General features: G+C 41.6%; 2 protein-coding genes across 45 annotated transcripts in view; one reads left to right on the forward strand and one right to left on the reverse strand.

Annotated features, from left to right (window-relative positions):
• Positions 1-6,610, reverse strand: part of r3hdm1 (R3H domain containing 1) — a 132,105-nt gene extending 125,495 nt beyond the window's left edge. For 18 of the 41 annotated variants that reach the window (XR_013499513.1, XM_078228084.1, XM_078228085.1 and 15 more), the window contains exon 1: positions 5,107-5,217. The gene's annotated coding sequence lies outside the window, so the exon portion shown is untranslated. Of the gene's footprint in view, positions 1-4,552; positions 4,857-5,106; positions 5,264-6,457 lie in introns of those variants that run through there. The other 23 variants (XM_078228106.1, XM_078228088.1, XM_078228101.1 and 20 more) reach the window with 9 other exon arrangements.
• The window catches only part of zranb3 (zinc finger, RAN-binding domain containing 3), a 113,119-nt gene continuing 98,423 nt past the window's right edge, over positions 6,267-20,962 (forward strand). Inside the window, exons 1-2 of one of the 4 annotated variants that reach the window (XM_078228060.1) lie at positions 8,555-8,661; positions 9,837-9,914. Coding sequence is in view for 1 of the 4 variants with exons in the window: in XM_078228058.1 (XP_078084184.1) it covers positions 6,749-6,753 (5 nt within the window). In the remaining 3 variants the exon portion in view is untranslated. Of the gene's footprint in view, positions 6,758-8,554; positions 8,662-9,836; positions 9,915-20,962 lie in introns of those variants that run through there. The other 3 variants (XM_078228058.1, XM_078228059.1, XM_078228061.1) reach the window with 3 other exon arrangements.

Raw genomic sequence — 20,962 nt, forward strand, 5'->3', positions numbered from 1 at the left:
AGTTTGGCATTAGTTGTCAGGAAAAGAAAGGAAGTAATAGCAAGGCACTGACAAAATCATAATAGAGTTAATATGGTTTAGGCCATGGGAATGAATGCGTTGCGAGTAGAAAACAATGAATCTTGTTTTCACCACCTTCACAGATGAAAGAAGAAAGAGGGTGAACCATTTCAGCTTAGGAGGAAAAGAAGTGAATAGATCACAGCACCAATTAACACAATAGCTTAAAATAGCAGACATAAAATGCCACTGGCTGGATATATGAGAAGGATCACCTCTCAGACAAGTCCTTCCTTTATCCTGCCTTGAATTACTAGAGAGCTGTCCAAAGAAGCTCTTGGAATTGGAAATGCTATCGAAGAGGAAAAAGGGGGCCTTGACAATTCAACTGCTATTCTACTCAAGAAATTCCATTGTAGTGCTGAGGGAGCACTGCACTGTCAGAAGTACAGTCTTTCAGATGAGATGTTAAACCGAGGTCCCATCTGCCTGCTTGGGTGGATGTAAAAGATTCCATGACACTATTTATAGGAAGAGTTACCCTGGTGTCCTGGCCATAATTCTCTCTCAATCAACATTATAGAAAACAGATATGTGGACATTATCTCAATGCTGTTGTGAGGGATTTGTTGAGTGCATATGATTACAACAGTGATTGCACTTCAAAAGATACTTAATTGGCTGTAAAGTGATTTGGCATGTCCAATGGTCATGAAAATTGCAATTTAATGCATGCTTTCTAAAAAGGAAAAAGAAAGACTATGTTAAGAATGCTAGTATGTCGAGAATGACAAGGGATAAGCTGTCAAAGGTAAGTGATGGTAGTTAGTGTTTGAGCTTCCGGAAGGTGACAAAGGAACTATGAAGAATTAAAAAAGATATTTTCCTGACCCACTGAAGGGCATAGGTTAAGATATAACAAGCCATGAGTGTGATGGAATACTTTGCATTTGACTGCATGAGTTCAGCTCTAACAATACTCAAGAAATTCAACACCATCTGGAACAGAGCAGCCCGCTTGATCATCACCCCCTCACCTTCAAAAGTCACTCCTTCCATTAGCAGCACACAAACTATCTACAAAACGTGCTGCAGCAACTCACTTGGACTGCACCTTCCAAACCCACAACTTGTACCAATTGTTAGGACTAAGGCAGCAATTGCATGAGAACATTATCACCTGCAAGTATCTCTCCAAGCCACAAGCCATCTTGACTTAGATCGATATAGTTTCCTTCACTGTTGCGGAATCAATCACTTAGAACTCCCTTCCTAACCGCACTGTGGGGGAACCCAAACTAGATGAATTGTAGTGGTTCAAGAAGGCAATTCCCCTTCTCTGGACAATTAGGAAAAGGCAACAAATGTTGGCCTTCACTGTGACACACACATCTCTGGAAAGAATTTTTTGAAAATTCAATAGCTGCAAGACAAGGTTGGAAATAGTTGGCAGCAGTCTGAAGTAAGTCAATGAATATAGAGTGGAATCAGCAGCAAAAGTTCATTGGGCTGAATGAGTGAAGGCCATTATTGATATAGAAGGGAGAAAGGCAAGGACTGACCCACAGAACAATCGAGGTGATACAAAATGGCAAAATGGATTAATGCAGTCAATACTACACAAAAGGCAAAGCAATTTGACAGGAAACTATAATGCAACAATACAGCTTTAATTGAACAAGTAAAAATTGTAATCTGTGGAGGTGCAGTGTTCAACACCAATGACTTGTCATCACCTTGGAGTTGACCAAAATTAATAGGCAGTATGCAAGAAAAAATCCCAGCAGTCAGCCAATAAAAACTGACCCTTTGTTTGAAAAATTATTCAAATTTTCAGGTAGACTGCAACCAAAGTATTTCCAACTGTAAGTTGGTGTAATGGACATTACACCCCAGGCCACATTGTTTACGCAGTCAAGATGGCCTACAGTATTGAAAAAAGAGAGTATTTATTGTTGTTCTATTAATGTTCTTGCACTGAAAGATTCAATATGAGCTTTCACCCATTATCCTTCACATAGGGGATATCCCTTACCTCAGCCAGGTCTCTGCCACATCATTTCTTTGGGGATACTAAAAAAAAGAGTTTTAAACAAAAAATAAAGTGCAAGAAGGTTAAGATAGGTGGCTGTGACCATAAATCGTAGAAGCAGAAGTAGGCCACTTGACCCATCGAGTGTGCTCCGCCATTCAATTAGACCATGACCAATTTGATAATCCTTAACTCCAGCTTTCCTGCTTTATTCCCATAACCCTTGATTCCCTTACTGATTAACAATCTGTCTTATCTCAGCTTGAACATACTTAATGACCTCTACAGTGAAAATTTCACAGATTCATTACCCTCTCAGCGAAGAAATTACTCCTCATCCCAGTCTTAAATGGGCGACCCTTTACTCAGGAGACTATGCCCTCTGGTCCTAGACTCTCCCACAAGGGGAGACAACCTCGCAGCATCTACCCTGTGAAGCCCCCTGTGAATCTGATATACTGCAATGAGGTTACCTCTCATTCTTCTAAACTTCAATGAGTACAGGTCCAACCTCCTCAACCTCTCCTCATGAGAAAATCTCTCCATACCTGGGATTAACCTTGCAAACCTTCTCTGGACTGCCTCCAATGCAGTATAACTTTCCTTAGATAAGGGGACCAAAACCGTTCACAGTATTGCAGGTGTAGTCAGAGTTTTACAGCACGGAAAGTGGCCCTTCATGTCCAGGCTGGCCATCAAGCACCTATTGTATAGTTTTAACACTTTTCTATTTTTATACTCCATTGCCTTTCAAATAAAGGCCAACGTTCCATTTGCCATCCCAATTACCTGCTAAACTTGCATGCCAGCTTTTTGTTATCTATACATGAGGGCCCCAAAATTCCTCTGTGCTGCAGCTTTCTGTACTCCTTCTTCATTTAAATAATATTCAATTCCTTTATTCATCCTACCAAATTGCAAAACTTTCACATTTTTCTACATTATATTCCATCTGTGAGACTTTTTAATGCCCTTCTCAACAGCTCCATTGGCAAACACCAAAATGCAGGCCCAATGTAATCACACTTGCACACAACAAAATATGGTGCCTCTGAAATCTTTTCTAAATGAGAAAATGCAAACAGCACTGCCTTTCCACATATTATAGAACAAAATGGCAATGAATCCATGTTCTTTATTTGCATCATGACAGCTAATATTTTTGAATATATTTTTCCTAATTTAACTTACTTGCATCAGTACACTGTTCTAACATCTATTACTGTGTGAAAGTTTTGATTCAAATTCTGTGTTGCATTATTTTTCATTCATTTCCTCAGCGCCTGAGTGCTTTCAGTGAAATGCTGCAAGAAATAGGTATTTAGAAATACAGTACTTGCTGAAATGAATTACAAAGCCTATGTAATAAAGCCAGGGTACATTCATGCAAAATGATTTTGTCAGTTATGCCAAAAAATTAGGATTGCTCGTGAATAAAATATACACTCAGGGAGCAAGAAGGCCTTTTATGTAATTGCATATATTGTATTTGAGGTAATTACAGCGAGTAACTATCGTAATCCATGAGAAGTGAGTCACTTTTCAGTAAAACATTTGCTATTACTTTGGGAGGCCAACACATTTAAATTTTCTGTAATTGCTTCTAATATGCAGTACAATGTAATTTTCTAATAATTGTGCAACTCCAATGGCTTTGGTGCTTCATTCTCATGTATTACATAGTCATAGCATCTTCTGGATTGTACTGCATCCATCAGGTATTTCCAGTTGCCCAGAAAAATGTTGTTGCATTTTTTTTGAAAGGGCTATCTATATTCAGACATATTTTGTAGTTCCATTGTCTGAGTGTTTTACATCCTTCATACGAACTGTTTGCCAATACCCATGACATGCACTGACGAAAATTAAGTTTCACTGCATAACACTCCAACAGGATTCAGCAACTTAAATATAAAATATTTTCTTTTATGAAAAGATAATAAATAAAATGATCGAGCTACAACACAACGTACCGAAAATTAAAGGAAAAATGGGACGTTTCTTGCTCATTCCGGCCACCACAACTCATCTATTTCAATGGTCGGTGAGCTCAGCATAAAAAAGACAAAATTCAAAGATGGGCAAGTCCAATTACAGATTAACTTTACAGGATATCAAGAGAGCTTGTCGAATTCTAAAAACCACAATAATCAAGATCGCCACCGAATAAAATGAGATTATCAAGAGATGCAATGGGATATCTGCATTAGCAAAATCACAATCCTATTTCATTACTCATCATCGCTTTCTTTTCGGCTAAGCCGAAAAGACAAATCCTAATCGATTTTAGTATAAAGGCGGTAAGATTGTGTGTGTCTGATGTACTCGAGTCCTATATTTATACCGGTCTATTTTAGTAGCATGACTGAAGCTTGTTTCATCCCTTACCCAGATTGAAGCAAGCAACCCTCTCTCATCAGTGCCACATTACGGAACACAAGCCCCTCCAAAAAGAGCCAAGAAAATGAATGCTCAGGTCTGATCACAGCGGCTGGATAATGAACCATGCCGAACTCTCACCTGGTTACAACATGTCGCACACTCTCTGGATAGCTGAGCGCGCATACATACACGAGTGTACATATAAAATCTCCCACAGCACAGCAGATAGATAACCAGCCAGTGGAGCAGCATCCGAGCTGAAGAGTAACCCTCACACACCTACTGTCTTGTATGAAATCCCCCGTCCCGGTGTCACTGCATCTCTCGCTTACCCCAGAATTAGGGCCAATACTTGGGCCTGTTGAGGCAAGGGTGGTGGAGGAAAAGGAGGGGGAGGGGGGGGGGAGGGCGACTAGGCCGCCGGGCTAATTTTACCCAGTCAAACCTTTCCATACGTCGCTTCCGCGAATCCTTTATTCGCCCGTCACCACAAACGGTGATGACCTTCCCTCACTGTGCGTGGCGCACAAATTTACCACTGGGTAAATGTGTTTTAAAAATTCTTTATATAAAATTATCCTTGCAGTGAAAGCACAATCCCTTGATTTTAAAACCGAGAGTGATCAACAGTCGGGGAGGGGCAGAAACGGATTAAGTATGTATGTGTGTGTGTTTATTTTTTTAACACTCACCAGCCTTCCACCGAGAAGATTTGTTGCAACGAGTCGGGAGCATGGCTGAACCCAGCTCCCTCCCCCCCTTACCCCGCCGGCCCCCTCACTCTCTTTCCCTTCAGCCAGCTCCAACCAAGCCGAATGGAGGAAGCGGTGACGCTGGCCGACTGACACTAGCAACCACCAATCGAGGCCACAGACAGCCGCCGAAGCCGGAGTTACTCTAAATATAAACGTTTTAAATGACTCGGGAGGCTACACCCAACAAGAGAGAGAAGGGAGGGGAAAAAAAACACCTCCAGAGCTTCCCATCAATTAATACTGCGCACAACCCACTCTCTCTCTCTCTCTTTGCTCCCCACACACACTGACTGACTGGGCAATCAAGTGAAGGGGAAGGAAGAAATAAATTAAAATGGCACATGTTCCGTCTGGGTGTTTCTGACCAAACATCAACTAGCCGGCTGAAGAGAGTAGGCGTGTGTGTGGTCGGTTACAGTGGAGAGGGACATCTCTTGTGTAGCCCGCTATAAACAGATGAATAAACTGGGATTTTATCCAGTGAATAACTGGGAATCTGGCAAGACGGGGGGGGGGGGGGGGGGGAGTTGTTTGATTCCCTTGTCCGTTGACTGATGATTTTGTGTCCCCTGTTGCTCCCACAATTGTCCAGCCAGCAGCCCCTATTTATGGCAACCAGCGACGACGCCTTCGACAAACACTGCCCAAGGATGAGGTGGAGGGGGGGGGGGGGGGGGGTGGTAATTTATCTCCAGCAATTTGGTCCCTCACATTTTACACCGATCTGCAATTATGGTGGGCCACAACACACAATGTGATAGATGTCAACAGGTTGCCCTGACAACAATTTTATTTGCAGCCCCACCCCACCAAATCCTGCACACCTAAAGGGTGGGAGGGGAGTGTCAAGTTTTCTTGCGTGTTCTGCAGCTAAATGTCAGCCTGGTTTTTAATGATCGTGGAGATTTTTGAGTCAGTTTATTTGGATGGTGGAGAGGGGTCAAAGCGACAGTTTTTTTTTGCTCTCTGTCATTCTCCCTCCCCCCCTCCTCCTGTCTCTCCACAGCTGTCAATCATCGGGGACACAATGGTGACCCCCAGCCAATCGGGGGGGCGGGGAGTGGCGGCAGAAGGCGGGGCCAGTCCGCCATCACGTCAGACTGAGGCAGCGGGCGCTGTGGCGCCCGCGTACTCACGGCGGCAGCTCCGGCACCTCCCCCCTCCAGGCCCGCCCGTCCATTTAAAAATTAAACTAAACGTCCCCTAAAACACTCCCCCGCCCGCGCCCAATCCCCTCCCCAAGATAAAACCTCCGCTCGACGAGAGACGAGCACGCGGTTGACCTTACCTACCATCCGTGTGGGAACTCATCGAGCGGCTCAACAGGAAACCGGCGCGAATAAAACTCTACCCCCCTCCCCTCCCCCACTCTCTATAGGGAAAAAACCCCACCCCCAACCAAACGCGGTGACCCGGCATCGCCGCCCGCCCCCCCTTCCCTGTTCTCTGCGTCGTGCGTCCTCCTAGTGGGGCGGAGCACGCCGGCGCCATGACGTGGGTTTAAGCGCGGGCTCCCGGGAGCAGTGTGACAATGTAACAATCCTGCACTGGGCAGAGGGGGAAAGTGCTTGATATCTGCATGCAGTAAGTTGGAGTGTGGATTCTCTCGTTACAAACGCTGATTTATTATTTTCCCCTCTGCCAAACAATGAGAGTTCGATTATTATATTTTAATTTTATATTTGTCGCTTTACGGTGGTCGTATTAAATTTGGCGCTCTTACAGTGGTCTTATTAGATTTGGTGCTTTTTACAGTGGTCTTATTGTATTTAACAATTCCTAGTAAAACTATATCATGGTTTTTTTTTGTTTGTAACATATTTAAAATTTCATTTCGACTCTTAAATCATTTACCAAAACGGTAGAGCTATTTTATTATACTTTTTTTTGGTACTTCGTTTGAGCAGCGGGAGAGGATGAGAAAGGTGGCATAGTAGAGAGCTATGTATACCATTACAGTTTTTATATTTTCAGTCAATTATAATTGCACCCTTTTATGCTGGAAAATATCCTTGCACGCGAGGTCACGGTAATAGAATTGACACTGGCTTATTCCATTGAAAACTTGTTTTTCAAACAGGTGGTGATGCTCATTTAGCCTGGCGATGATGCAGATTGCTTCCTGTCACAACACAGTTGCCATATTGGCGAGATTTTTCCAGACAGGCTTACTCTGGAAGTTTACTTTGAAAAAAATGTTGTGATATATTCTTAAAATTTGTCTTCTTTTGCTGGAGAAGGGTCGTTCTGTTGCTATTCATATTTGACAAAATAAGACAACTGCAAATACAATTACAGTACTTGGAGAACTCTATAAAAAAATCCACAGAACAGCTAGACAAGTAAGTCTATTTTTGTTTTTACTAAATGATGTTATGAAAATTCCTGATGTTATGACTCAATTGTTCGGAATATAAACTTTAGATTGGGAGTTGAAGTGATAAAAGTAAGATAAATAGGAGACCTGAATTTGAGAGGTCGGTAAACAAACTTGAAGTAATTATCGAGTGGATGGTTCATGTGTACTTACAAGGTCAATGTTAGAAGGGCAAGAGTCATAAAACAGCAACTGGAGACCTGAAGACAGTAAGGCTGAGAAGAATTGCTCTGTCTTCATTAGAGATGTTGTTTAATTACTATTGTATTTCACAGATCAATGAGAGGTTGAAATGCAGCTGGTGAATGTGGCAGCTCTTGAAGTATCCGCATACTTTTCAGATGAAAGGACAGATTTGGGAATTGTGGATGATGGGTTTGAATTTTGATCTGGGACATCCCGCATGTGCTACTTTGCAGTGGGGATAGATTGCAGAGGAGATTCACCAGAATGTTGCCTGGGCTGGAGTGTTACAGCTATGAAGTGAAGCTGAAGCTGGTTAGGCTTGCAGTGTTTTCCTTAAAAGCAGAGAATGCTGAGGGGAGGGGGGGAACCTGATTGAGGTATACAAATTATGAAGGGGGGGTTAGGTTGGAAGACACATTTCCTCTTAGTAGAGGGGTCAATAACCAGGGGATGCAGGAGATTTTGAGGGGATTTGAGGAAAAACGTTTTCACCCAGAAGGTGATGGGGAATTTGGAGCTCACTGCTTGAAAGGGTGGTGGAGGCAGGAGCTCTCACAACACTTAAACATTTAGATGAGCATTAGAAGAGCCACAGCATACAAGGCTATGGAAAATGGGATGAGAATAGATCAATGCTTGATGGTGAATGCAGACACAATGGGCCAATAGGCCCCTTTCTATGCTGTAAAATTCTGTGACTCTATTGCAAGAAGGCAGAGTTTTGTTTTTGTTTCCTTTCGTGTTTTCTTACAGACACGAGCAGTTTACATCTAAAGCTGGAGACCACTGAGCAAGAAGGCAGTGAAGCTCGAGCTGGGGTGACCACAATTGTGAGGTACTTTAAAGAGAATTGGAGAACTGACAATGCTAGAGTAAGGACACCCAAGAAATCTCAGATCAGAGCAGCAGGAACACTGGAGAGGATTAAGGTGAATTCCAGAAAGGAGTGGTGCACCTTTGTTTTGTCCCAGAAGTGAGAGGATCCTCACAAAATATAGGGGAACCCATTGTGGAATTAAAAATAGAATTGGAAGTGATCTGCTAGGATTTTTGGCTTTACAGAATAAGGGTTTACAAAAATTGTGTTAAATTAGTATTAGCTTTGTTTAATTCTTGTACAGTAAAAGATTTTGTTTCTAAAATGTGAAATATTGTGGCATAATTCTTTCAATTAATAACTGGGAGCCAGAATTTCTTTTTAAAAGCTATAATGGTCTCCTTTGAGATCATAACAGGTGCAGGGTACCAGATCACAGTTTGGGTAAGAGGAATGGGAAGAGATTGTGGCTCAAGGTAAAGGCTGTGGTGATGTGTTGAGGCTGCAAGCCTTGCGCCCTGTGTGAGCACTGAACCTCAGTCACTGGCTATTGCTGACTCAAACATTGTGACACTGAGGCATGGGTTTTTAAAAAGTCTTGAGAGAGAGAGTCCTACTCAATTGTGCCAAGTCCGTATTTTACACTTTCTCAAGTTATTTTTGGCGGATCCCTTGAAAGATGGCTGACTCCGCACGGCCTGGGAAGCCCCAGTTGAGAACTTCTGTGCAATAATATACTCTTAATTCAAAACTACTTAACTGATGTGATAACTAACTTTTAGCATTAAATGCCTACTTGTTTTAATCCAAATTCGCTCGATCACACAAATGTGTTATTGATGTTGAATTATCAAGATTAGATTGTAACCTCTTAATTCAATTCTGGTTCCTTTTTCACCCAAATCTTTTTAATTATTTATTTTTTCAAATAGTTTGCCACAGGCAGATATGAATTTTATTTCCTTTGTTCTATGTCATGGGGGCAACAACTCCATAGTTTAAATAAAAACTTCTAAACTTTCTTTTCCTACCTTTTGTGATGGTAGTGAATTTATAACCTTCAATTAACAATTCACAGTTCTTATTATTGAATAGTTTTGATTGCTTTAATTAGGAGAAACGGGTATGTGTGCTTTTTGAGTGTTTCTCTCGCCTCAAGTATGACCTCAAATTTGGGGATGACACAATGGGTTCAATTCTGGTCTTGGCTGACTGTCAGTGTGGTATTTGCATGTTCTCCTCTTGTCTGTGTGAATTTTCTACAAGTGCTCTGGTCTCCTCCCACAGTAAGAAGTCTCACAACACCAGGTTAAAGTCCAACAGGTTTATCTGGTAGCACAAGCTTTTGGAGTGTCGCTCCTTCAGGTGAGTGAGGAGTTGTGTTCACAAACAGGGCATACATAGACACAATCCTCCCACAGTCCAAAGATGTGCAGAGTAAGTTGATTGGCCACACTAAATTGCCCCTTAGTGTCCCAAGATATGTAGGTTAGTGGGGTTACGGGAATAGGGTCTGAGTATGATGCCCTGTCAGCGAATCAGTGCAGACTCTATGGACCTTCAGTACTGCAGGGATTCTATGATTTTTAAGTTTCTGTTGTCATTTTTGTAAATGCCTTCAGAAATTCTTCATGGCATTGGTATTCTTGTCAGCTGCCCAAAACTGTTTACAATCTTCTAGGGTCAATCTAAATAATGATTTACATAGATTTTGCATTATCCCTTTCCTCTTGTACTCCATACATGGGTTTATAACGTCTAGGGATCTGCTTGTATTTTACAGATTGCCTTGAGAGCTGAATAGTGTGTGGCTTGGAGGTGAACTTTCAGGTTGTTTATGTTTCTAGGTGGTAGAAGTTGTGGGTTTTAATCGGCCATATAGTAGGTGATTCGGTGATATTATGATGGTAATGCCATTAATTGTTAAGGGTTGGTCTTAGGATTGTCTCTTGTTCAAGAAGTTCAACATAAATCAAAGATATTTGTCATCCAGGCCGTGTTACATATGGATACGGACTCCTTCAGGATCTGAGGAGTTACGAACTGTATTAAACTGTACAAACATCCTCACTTCTGACCTTATGCTGGGGAGGTTATTGAAGAGCTGAAGATGGTTGGGCCAAGGAAACTACCCTGAGGAACTCCTACAGCAATAACCTGGGACTGAGATGCTAGACCTTCAATAACCGCAACCGTCTTCCTTTGTGCTAGATATGACTCCAACTAACGGAGCATGATCCCTGTGATTACCATTGACTTCAGTTTTGCTAAGGCTCCTTGCTACCATTCCCAGTTGGAAATACTGCCTTGATGTCAAAGACTCTCACATCACCTCGAGTTCAGCTTTTTTGTCCATGTTTGGACCAAGGCTGGAATGAGGCCAGGAGCCCGGTGGGCCTGGTTATTGCTGAGTTAAGTGCCACTTGGTAGCATTGTTGACGGCACCTTCTGTCAGTTTGCTGATGATCGAGTGATGGAATGATAATTCGCTGGGTTGAATTTGTCCTTTCCGTGTACAGGACGTACATGGACAATTTTCCATATTGCCAGGTAGTAAGTGCCAATGTACTAGCTGTACTGGAACAACTTAGAAGGGGCACAGCTACTTCCGGAGTGCAAGTCTCCAGTACTGTTGCTGGAGTGTTTTCAGCGCCCATAGTCTTTGCAGTATCCACTGCCTTCAGCAGTTTCTTGATATCACCTGGAATGAATCGAATTGACTGATCGACACCTTTGATTAAATTATCATCCCATTTTGCAAAATGTATGGATTTGAAACATAAAGTCACAAGTTTCAGTATTTATTGTGCATGTTCTGTGTAATTTTTCACCTATTCTTTCTCCCAAATGTATTCATTTATATTTCATATACATTGATTTTCTTTCAGCATCGATTTGCATAATCTATCTCTTTTGCGTCCTCCTGAAAAAGCTTACTGAACAGCTCTTTGTTGTTGATCAACTCCCCATTTGTACCTGTAAATTTAGATATGGTATCTATATATCCAGAGTTTGTGCAATTTCCTCTGTTTCTGAACTTTATAATGTCCAAGATAAGGTTATAATTAACATTTAATAATCACATTTTCACAATAACATTAATTTTATTAACATGCTTGCAATGCTTTGACTTTTACATGAAAGTTGCAGAATCTTCCAAAAACCTGGGAATGGATTTGACCATCACCCTGTAGAAAATCATCATTACTTGAAGGTTATGTGGCTGGAGCAGTGTATGGTTTTTCAGATGTGTCAGTAGCATTCAAGATAAACTTTTGGCTAAAATCAAGTGTCTGATCAAGTCCAAGATGCCTTTATCTTGTCAACTTGGATCTTGTTTGTCTCCCTTGTGGGCACCTTGAATTGGATGTTGAATTTGATTTATGGAGCAAGCAAGGAATGGTTTTGGGCTTGCCCAGTCCATTCTGAGCATTAGCTTTGTAACCTTAAAAATTAATAAATCTAAACTTAGATTTGTAACTGTTTATTTTGTTAACAAACATTGATTTAGATTTGCTATCTTTCTATAGTAGTATACACAGTAAACCTATTGGCCAAATTGAGGCCAATGGGATTAATGGGCCAGTGGCAATGTGGATAGATAATTGACTTAAGGAGCAGAAAATAGTAGCAAACAGTTGTTTTTGAGGTTGTGGAAAATACAGTGGTGTCCACCACTAGGTCTGCATATTATGGCTGCTACTGGTTTTGAAGTTTAAAAAAATACTGTCCAATCTTCTAACCTATTGCAAATGTTCACAGAATTGTACACTTTTTCTTTCTATGCTACCTTTTAACTTGGTTAGTCATGGATAATGCATTTGTCTCCTAGTCTTTCTTTCTCACTGGAATGTATCTTTGCTGAATGTTATGAAATATCTCCTTAATATTCCAAAGTGTGCTGAATTCAGGATTTGTCCCTTTTTTAAATTGGAAAATTTCAAGTGTAGCACCATTTTTAAGACAAGTGAGCAAAACTAGGAAATAAAAATGATCAGTAAGAAGCTTTTAAATAAGAAATGTGTCGGCGTCAATTTGTACTCTTGAATGGCAAGAGCTCTGCTTGCCAAATAAAACTGCCATTGTCAACAAAAGGTGAGATATAATGTGGAACCAAAATAGGGAGCATGCAAAAATGCAAAGAATAGTGTAGACCCAAGGGACACCTGAGATTTAAAGATCAGCAAAGGAAGTGAGCTACAAAAAGAGAACATGACACACAGATTTTACAATTATTTTAGAGGAAAGCGATGGTCAAGGGAAACGTGAGTCCTTCCAAAATAGATGTGGGTAATTTTGCAGATGAATATAGTAAAACAGCAACTTGTTGAATAATTACTTTTTATCAACCTCTTTCCCCTACTGTGAAGATTAATATACCTGATAATGTAAAGAAATTAAATCACGAACAGACAACTAATGTTAATATAAGCACAGCAACAGTTTAGAAAGAAAATATTGGTACAGCAACTCACCTATTACAAGGACCTAATGGTTTCCATGCGCCGGGTTTTAAAGCAAGTAGGTGGAGGAAATTGAAAATGCTTTAGCTATAATAAGTGTGCCCAATTCAGGAATTCTCCCTTTTTAGATTGGAAATGTCGCACCATATTTTTAAGACGGGTGAGTTAAACTAGGAAATAAATGGACCTGTTGGTTTAATGTCTGCTATGGGGAAACTATTGGAATATATAATTAAACAATAGAGTGGTTGAGCACTTAAGGGAATTTGAGCCGATTCAGGAGAATCATCATGGATTTACAAAGGGTCGGTCTTGACAAATCCAATTGAATTTGTTGAGGCAGCAACTAAAGTTATCGACCTGGGAATGTATATTCATGTAGTTTACATGAACCTTCTGTAGTTAACCTGTCGTGTTCCACATTAGAATATGTTAAAGCTCATGAATTGACAGAAAACAATTGACCTAGTTAGGAGATTGCTTACTCCCACTAACATTCTGGAGATTGAGTGATGGCAAAGCCATTGAATGTCAAGGAGCAATGGTTAGATCCTTTCTTGTTGAGCTGCTCATTGCCTTACCTCACATTTTTTGTGGCATGAATGTTACCTGCCATTTGTTATGGTAATGTGCACAGTAGAATTGTGAAGCAGAGAGTAGGGGTAAATGGGTTATTTTTGGGTTGGCAAATTGTAACCACTGGATTGCCACAAGGACCGGTGCTGTGGCCCCAACTATTTACAACTTATTTAAATGACTTGAATTGGTTGCTAAATCTGTGATTACACTAAGATAGGTAGGGAAGTAAATAAGGTGCTGCATCAAAGGTTACTACCTGGAAGTTGCCCTCCAAGCCATTCATCATCCTGACTTGGAAATGTATCACCATTTCCTCACACAATCTGGGTCTAATCCATTAGTTGTGGAATCGCTTGGCTCTGTCCCATCGCAAGTTGCTTCCGCTGTTTGGCAAATAAGTAAGGGTCATCCAGACTCAAAGGTGGCTCGATTCTTTCTCCACAGATGCTGTCAGATCTGCTGAGTTTCTCCAGCATTTTCTCTGTTCTAGCTGCGCCAGATTGATACCTCATTTTTTGAATATGCATGCTGCTGCTCCTGGCATGATCTCCTGCAGTTTACATTGTTTTTTGTAACTCCAAAGTTCAGAGTGTTATGGGAAACATGCTGTTTAGGCCCTAGCTTGAGTTTGGAAAGGACGTTGAGTCTTTAGAGATGGTACTGGGGATGCAGGATGTCAGTTATGTGGGGAGACTAGATAAAATAAGGTTGTTCTCTTTGACCAGAGGAGGTTACGGAGAAATTTAATAAAGGCATTTAAAATTGAGCAGTTTTGCTAGAGTACATAGGAATAAACTATTTCAACTGGAAGGAAAGTAGGTAACTGAAAGTCATAGATTCACACAGGAAATTAACAAAGGAATCAGTCGGGAAATTAGGAGAATTTTTCTTTTTTTACACACGAGTGAAGTTCCGAAATGCAAATCCTGAAAGGGTGATGGAAGCAGATTCAATAAAATCTTTAAAAGGGAATTGGATTACTTCTTGAAAGAGGAAAATTTGTGTTGCTTTGTGAAAATGGTGGGTTGGGTAGAAACTTGGACGACAACTTCTTCAAAGAGCCAGTGCAAACATAGCCTCAATGGCTTCCTTTGTGCTACCATATTGTCAGCTTGTGGCTTTCTTACTTGAGCAATGTGGTATGATTTTTTTTTTATATACCTTGAAATAGTTGCGAGTGTACTAAGATGGTGACTGTTGAACTTTGGAACAGAAAATGATCCTTTGTTCACATTAGAATGTACCTGTGCTGTAATCACCACTTTAATGGGATAAGTTAATTGGAGTTGAACTTGAACTATCTTTCGCTCTTCCTATGTTGGTGAATTGTAATCACTGAGAGGTGCAAGAACAACAGTTAGTCCTGACAATTCACTGTTCCCAATTTGATAATTCTTGTGAATTACATTGTTATGGTTTGTTGATGTCAATTGCATTTTTAAAAATTCATTTATGGGTGTTGCTGGCTTGGCCTTTATTTCATACCATCCTTAGTTGCCCTTGTGATGCTGATGGTGAGCTGCCTTGAACTGCTGTAGTCCCTGAGGTGTAGGTGCACCCACACTGCTGTTGGGGAGGGAATTCCAGGTTTTGACCCGTCGACAGTGAAGGAACGGCAATATCTTTCCAAGTTAGGATGGTGAGTGATTTGGTAAGGAAACCTCCAGGTGGTGGTGTCCCTGGGCATCTTATCCTTCTAGATGGCAGTAGTCGTGGGTTTGGAAGGTGCTGCCTAAGGAACCTTGGTGAGCTCCTGCAGTCCATCTTGTAAGTGGTACTAACGGCTGCCACCGTTAGTCAGTGATGGATGGATTGAATGTTTGTAGAAGGGATAGCAGCCAAGTGGGCTGAAAGCAAATCACTGTGGATGCTGGAATCTGAAACCAAAAGAGAAACTGTTGGAAAGTTTCAGCAGGTCTGGCAGCATCTGTAAGGAGAGAAAAGAGCTGATGTTTCGAGTCCAGATGACTCTGTCAAAGCTGCTGCCAGACCTGCTGAGATTATTCAGCGTTTTCTCTTTTGGAGCCAAGCAGGCTGCTTTGTCCTAGATGGTGCCAAACCTCATGTTGTTGGAGCTGCACTCATCCAGGCAAGTGGAGAGTATTCCATTTTTGACCTGCTCTGGTAGCCACAGTATTTATATGGCTAATCCAGTTCAGCTTCTGATCAATGATAATCTCCCACTAACATTTTGGAGGTTGAGTGATCGTAATGTCATTGAATGTCAAGGAGCAAGAGTTAGATCCTTTCTTGTTGAGCTGCTCATTGCCTTGCCTCACATTTTTGTGGCATGAATGTGACCTGCTATTTGTCAGCCCAAGCCTGGATATTGCCACGGTCTTTCTGTATTTGGACATGGGCTGCTTCAGTATCTGAAGAGTCATGAATGATACTGAACGTTGTCCAGTCATCAGTGAACATCCCCATTGATGGAAGGAAGGTCATTGATGAAGCAGCTGAAAATGGTTGGGCCTAGGACACTACCCTGAGGAACACCTGCAGTGATGTCCTGGAACTGAGATGATTGACTTCCAATCACCACAACCATCTTTCTTTGTGCCAGGTATGACTCCAACCAGTGGAGAGTTTCCCTTCTGATTCCTATTCACTCCAGTTGTTCTCGGGCTCCTTAATACCCTACTTGGTCAAATGCTGCGTTGATGTCAAGGGCGCTCACTTGCCTCACCCCTCATTCAGCTTTTTTGTCTGTTTGAATCAAGGCTGTACTGAGGCCAGGAGCTGAGTGACCCTGATGGAACCCAAACTGAGCGTTTGTGAACAGGTTATTGTTCAGTAAGTGTCGTATGATAGCAGTGTTGATGACCCCTTCCATCACTTTGCTAATGATCGAGAGCAGACTGATGAGGTGGTAGATTTGCCCTGTTTCTTGTGTGCAGGGCATACCTGGGCAATTTTCCAAATTGCTGGATAGATGCCAGTGTTGTAGCTATACTGGAACAGCTTGGATAGCTGCAAGGCAAGTTCTCGAGTACATCTTCAGGGCTATTGCAGAATATTATCAGGGCCCATTGCACTTTCCGCTACTTCAACCATTTCTAGATACTACATGGAAGGAATCTAATTGGCTGAAAACTGACATCTAGAGATGCTGAGGACCCTTGGAGGATGCCGATTTTTGGATCATCCATTCCTCGGAATTTCTGGCTGAAGATCGTTGCAAATGCTTCAGCCTTATCTTTTGCATTGATATGCTGAGCTCCTTCATTATTGAAAATGGGAATATTTGTGGAGCCACCTCCACCTTGTTTAATTGTCCACCAATATTCATGGCTGGATGCGGCAGGACTGCAGAGCTTCGATTTGATCCATTGGTTCTGGGATCACTTAGCTCTATTACTTGCTGCTTATGCTGTTTTGCAAGCAAGTCATGCTGTTTTGTCGCTTCACCAGGGTTGACCCTCACTTTTAGGTATGGCTGGTGCTGCTCCTGGCATGCTCTCCTGCACTTGCATTGAACCAGGGTTGTTCTGGCTTGGTGGTAATGGTAGCGTGAGGAATATGCTGGCCATGAAGCTACAGATTGTGGTTGACGACAGCTCTACTGTTGCTGATGGCTCACAGCACCTCCGTCGATGCACAGTTTTGAGCTGCTAGATCTGTTCGAAGTCTATCCCATTTAGCATGGTGGTTGAGCCACGCAACACAATGAAAAGTATCCTCCATGTGAAGACGGGGCTTTGTCTCCACAAGGACTGTGCCGTGGTCACTGCTACCAGTAGCATCATGGGCAGATGCATCTGCGGCAGGCAGGTTGGTGAGGATGAGGTCAAGTGTGTTTTTCCTTTTTTGAGTTGGTTCCCTCACCACCTGCCACCGTCCCAACTGAGCGGCTATATTTAGGACCTGGCCAGCTCCATGTATGGTGGTATTACTGAGCCACTGTTGGTAATTGACATTGAAGTCCCCCACCCAGAGTACATTCTGTGCCCTTGACATCCTCAGTGCTGTTCAACATGGAGTGCTAATTTATCAGCTGAGGGAGGATGGGTGCATAGTAATCAGCAGGAGGTTTCCTTGTCAATATTTGACTTGGTGCCATGAGACTTCATGGGGTCCAGAGTCAATGCTGAAGATTCACGGGGAAACTCCCGACTGTATACTGCTGGGTCTGCCTCACTGGTGAAACAGCACGTACCCAGGAATGGTGATGGTGGTGTCTGGGATTACCTGTGAGGTATGATTCTGTGGATATGAATGTGTCGGACTGTTGCTTGACTAATCTGTGAGACAGTTCTCCCAATTTTGGCACAAGCTCCTAGATGTTAGTAAGGAGGACTTTGCAGGGTTGGGTTTGCCATTGTCATTTCTGGTGCAGAGGTCGATGCCAGATAGTCTGTCCGCTTTCATGTTTTCTTTCTAGAGGTTGAACACAACTGAGTGGCTTGCTAGGCCATTTCAGAGTCAACCACATTGCTGTGAATCTGGAGTGAAATGTAGATGCATTACACGTGACTTGAAATATCATTATATGATGAAAGATCCAAAAAGGGGTAACAGGTTTTTGAAATGACACCTGACAAGGAAGGACCGCAAAGGGACGGTGATGATACTAATCGTCAGAAGAAACTGAACTAGTCACTGGAAGCTTTAGTCCAGTAATGGATGTTCTAGTTATACTCTCATTCAATTCTGCTTTTAGAAAGTGGGCCTGTGTCCAAAATATGGAGCATGTTAGGTGCAGTTTATCTGGCTTAACTAAAGTTGAGGAATTGGAAAATTCTACTTGCCTCCGGTTCACAGGACAATAATGCATTAAAGTTACTTTAGAGACTGGTGATTCTGTGTAAAATAGCCAAAGGAAACCATTTTATCAGCACAGATGTGGTATCCAGTGAAGCACCCTGACTAAGTCATCTATGAAAAGGCTCAAATGAAATAGAACACGTCTAAGTTTACAGTCAGGACTATAGTCTATCCCCTTAAGATCTAACATTTCTGATTGTGACGTTAAAGAAGTGATGATATCGGGGGGGAGGAGGTTAAAGGAAAAAAGCCATTGACTATCTACACTTCCCGCTGCCTCGGCAAAGCAGCCAGCATAATTAAGGACCCCAAGCACCCCGGACATTCTCTCTTACACCTTCTTCCTTCGGGAAAAAGATACAAAAGTCTGAGGTCACGTACCAACCGACTCGAGAATAGCTTCTTCCCTGCTACTGTCAGACTTTTGAATGAACATACCTCGCATTAAGCTGATCTTTCTCTTCACCCTAGCTATGTCTGTAACACTACATTCTGCACTCTCTAGTTTCCTTCTCTATGGATGGTATGTTTTGTCTGTATAGCGCGCAAGAAACAATACTTTTCACTATGTTAATACATGTGACAAATCAAAATTGTCTTAAAACTATATCTGCAGTTTTCCCATCCATTCTGACGCAAGTTAAAAATTCTACTAAAGGATGCAGGGTAGTGGATGAACGAGTGAGAAATGCAATGTATGGAGAAGAATTGTGGTCCCTGGTCAGTCTCCCATTAGCTAGGGATTTTGATTAAATTGTAGCAATGGACTTTATAGACAAAAACATTTTTCTCTTAGACATGGCAACTAGATTGAGTCTGTCGACAGTAATATACCAAAGACAAAATAGTATGTGTTAAAATATAAACATTGTAGTAATGAACACACAGGCAGAAAGTTCCTTTAGTAATGGGGTTTCTGAAAGAAATCGCACAGTAATTTGAGATGCTTCACAAAACTCAGTTGGGCAATCGAGCTGTAAATTGACTTCTGCCCTGGCATGGGCAGTCCCTGCGAATAATTCACTCAATGCTGGGGCTACAGTCTCTATCAACTGGTTTATGGGAGAAACCCAAAAATGCCATTGGTGTTGTGCGATCACCCCTTCAAAGAGATTACGATTAGTTCAATTTTTTCTGAGCACTTGAATGCCCTGTATGCAAAGAGAAGGCTAATGGCATTTGCTATCAAATAAACCTGTTGGACTTTAACCTGGTGTTATTAAAACTCTTACTGTGTTTATCCCAGTCCAACGCCGACATCTCCACATCATGCAAAGAGAAGGGCATCTATCAAGGCTGAGGTTTCGGAGAAAATTTGGCAAGGCTCATAGCACTACATACGGTCATCAGAAATAAATTTTAATCCGGGAGACATGGTATATTGCTAAAGAGAAAGGCAGAAAGGGTGAAACGGCATGGATAAGGTGATAAGAAGTGATGGAAAAACGGTAATTTTATAACATGGCAATCAAACTTTTTGGATGCATTCCTTGAGTCTAATTGGCACTGATTACATATTTGCATAATCTGAAGTGAAGAGGTGCCATGCACTTTACGTATTTGTATATTAGCCAGTTACAAAGAGCAAATTATGACAGATGAATGAATGAACGTGAGCAAAGTGATACTGAAGCACAGGACAACTGCCCAAAGTTGTAATTAGAGTAACATGTAACTTGATGGGCTAAATGACCGCCTTCTGCACTGTAAGGATACTTTGTCAATAATGGCCATTGAATGTAAGGATTACATAATTGTCGAGAGAGCAAGAAAAGCCACCAACAAATACAAACATTGGCTGAATGTGCAAGATAAGGGACAGAAGGCAAGAAGGATTGGCAAAATTAAGTAGAGATGTGGAAGGTTTGATGTCAATATCCCAATCTTTAAGACATATAAACTAAATTATATTAACCTGTGGAATTTTTATCATAATGGAGAGTTTTGACATTTGCCAAATATAAAATTAGTTTTTCAGGGCCCGAGATTGTTCACTCAATTCCTACTTTATACAACTGCTTAAAAACCCTTATTCAACAAGGTAAAAGTTTTTTTCAGTGACTGATAGCGTACGAGACAAAGTTCCCACCTGATCAAGTATCACAAAGATGTACCATATGGAATTAATTTAATATCTCATTGTCTGGTTTCTAGTATTCGATTTTGTAAAAAATTGACATTTTATTGAAAAACGAAAGCCCTGATTTAAAATGACTGCCACTTTACATCTGTGTAGTCACGGTTCATTTCATGGAGAAACAGGGTTCATGGAGGCCCCAACAGACAATGACCTTCCTACAGTTGCGAAAAGCTTCCCCCTCCAAATGGAAGCATGAACCATCCGGGAGTTAGTTGCGACACATTTAAAAATTAATCACCTCGGCTATCGCAGTGACTAAGGGGAGCTGTGCCAGACTTCAGCTGATCAACTTCCTTAGGTTATACAACTGCTATGGAGAGAGGTCTTGTGATGCAACCCTTTTGTGTGAATGCTTGAATTTGCTATTTGGCAGAGATATTTTAGCTGCTGGAAGGAATGGCTCGCTCTCCACCTCCCTGGATATAATCAATTAATCCTTATTGACTCTTTTTCTAAAATCTGCACTT

Source organism: Mustelus asterias, chromosome 14 (assembly GCF_964213995.1).
Source record: "Mustelus asterias chromosome 14, sMusAst1.hap1.1, whole genome shotgun sequence".
Lineage (NCBI taxonomy): Eukaryota > Metazoa > Chordata > Chondrichthyes > Carcharhiniformes > Triakidae > Mustelus > Mustelus asterias.